Here is a 1949-nt window from a genome sequence, read left to right on the forward strand (position 1 = left end):
ATGACAGTGTGTTCTTGCTAAGCTGTAAAAGAAACTTCAAAACATCGATATCAAAAGGCTGAGTTTGTTCTCTGCATGTAAACTACATAATCATTAAACTGCAACTTGTAGGAAGATTTTTTATTAGAATATGATTTTTTTTTTATCACTGAACATGTCTGTACAATGTAATAACAGTTAACCTACCGGTACATCTGCATGTTAACTGTTAAAGCATGGAGAGTGATATTGTATCACAGGGATTTTACTGATTCCTGCTATGTGAAGACTGATTTTATACAACAGATCTTTTGCATATTTGAACTTTTCAATTCTGTTGCTTACAGATGGCATTTAACTCGGCTAATAGCAGCATGAGCTCAGAGAACAAGAACTTGCAGGTCAAGGTGGAGTTACTTAACAACGATCTAGGGGAGACAAACAGCAGCCTGGAACGAGAAAAGGTAGGCAGAGTGTAGCAGGGAAAAACAGGGAAAAATGTAGACGTCGCAGGTTTACATGACCAGTTTAAAACTCAGCAGAATATTTATGAAAAAAGGAAACATATTTTCCAAGTTGAAATAAGATTTCATTGTTAATTTTACATAGAATAAAACGTATGTTGTGAATAACAATAAGATGTTATATATTTCAGGAGAAAATGATGGCACTTCAGTTAGAAAAAGAAAGACTAGAAAATGAGTTAATAAAGGTCTCCTATCAGGTGAGTGGTGTCATTATATACAGACAGGTGTTCTTTATTAGGGTGTTACATTAGAGATACAAGTACCCTATAATAATCGTAGTTTCTGACTGTCTGACTGTCTGGGTGGATGGTGTGGCTTCTGCTTTCAGACATATAACATGGCCCTTGCTGAAATGTCATTTTTCTTGTTACCTTTTGAAACTAAGTTGACTATCAAAGAGTTTGTTTTTCTGTTACACATACCTATATTCCTGTGTGTTGGCTAGTGATCATGGTTATGGTGAAAAAGAACTAAATGGCAACCATTGTCTTTTTTATAATTCATTATGGTGAAACAATATCTGATTGATTACTGACCCAAAACATATCTCTAAAATGACAGCTGGAAGATACAAGTCAGAAGCTGGCTGATCACAAGGCCGACCATGAATCTGAGATCAGTAAACTGAAGGACATGAACAGCAACTCCATAGACCCTAAGAAGTTCACCATGTTGCAAGGCGACCTAGTTGATCACCAACGACAACTGCGTGACCTCCATGATGCTCTGGAAGCAAAAGAAAACGAGAAGAACAGGACATTTAAAGGTATGATCAAGCAATGGTCACTACAAAGCAACTTCAGTATGGTAGAACAATTCAGGTTATCAATGATCAGTCTGTTAAATTGTTACATATTCCTGTATAACTAATCATGGTTTTTAATTGTAGTTCACTGGAGGCTTGCTAAAATTTGTTTAACTCATTTTGTAAAATCTCATATATGAAAGGAAACTTAGGTAAAGGCCCACTTTATATGAATTAACATAAAACAATACGCTTTGTTCCACAGTTAAAGAGGAGGAGATCAACAAAATCATGGAAAGTTTGGAGGAGGACAAAGTTAACCTCAGACGCAAACTCCGTCTTACTCAGGAGATGTTAGACGAACAGCTGGAGAAAATAAAATCTCACGTAAGCATTGAAAATATATTTCCTAATCAGATAGCACCAAATCCCATAGGAGGTGAAAGGCAATATTTTGGATTATATACCTGAACCAATGCAGACAATAAGTACATGACACTTAATTTGTTGATGCATATATTACTGTCGATACCAACATTCAAGGTCAGGATCATAATCAGGGGTCAATGAAGTTTAATATTTTCCTTGAACTTATTTTTTTAATGTTTGCAGATATAATTTAACTCATTAACCCCCAAAGACACATTTAAATGCTTCCAATTTAAAGGTTGGAATAGTTAATTATGAAATTTCAGGGG

At 35.3% G+C, this 1949-nt stretch overlaps 1 protein-coding gene across 1 annotated transcript; it reads left to right on the plus strand.

The window, feature by feature from the left end:
* Window positions 1–326: 326 nt before the first annotated feature.
* Window positions 327–1638, plus strand: LOC110444170 (putative uncharacterized protein MYH16; the record flags this gene model as incomplete). The annotated part of the gene is made up of 4 exons (XM_021488579.1): window positions 327–443; window positions 635–703; window positions 1068–1272; window positions 1517–1638. Coding segments are annotated over 4 exons (513 nt in total), but the record flags the coding sequence as incomplete, so codon positions are not given.
* Window positions 1639–1949: the final 311 nt, after the last annotated feature.

The sequence above is a fragment of the Mizuhopecten yessoensis genome, unplaced genomic scaffold, assembly GCF_002113885.1.
Source record: "Mizuhopecten yessoensis strain PY_sf001 unplaced genomic scaffold, ASM211388v2 hete_36050284, whole genome shotgun sequence".
Taxonomy (NCBI): domain Eukaryota; kingdom Metazoa; phylum Mollusca; class Bivalvia; order Pectinida; family Pectinidae; genus Mizuhopecten; species Mizuhopecten yessoensis.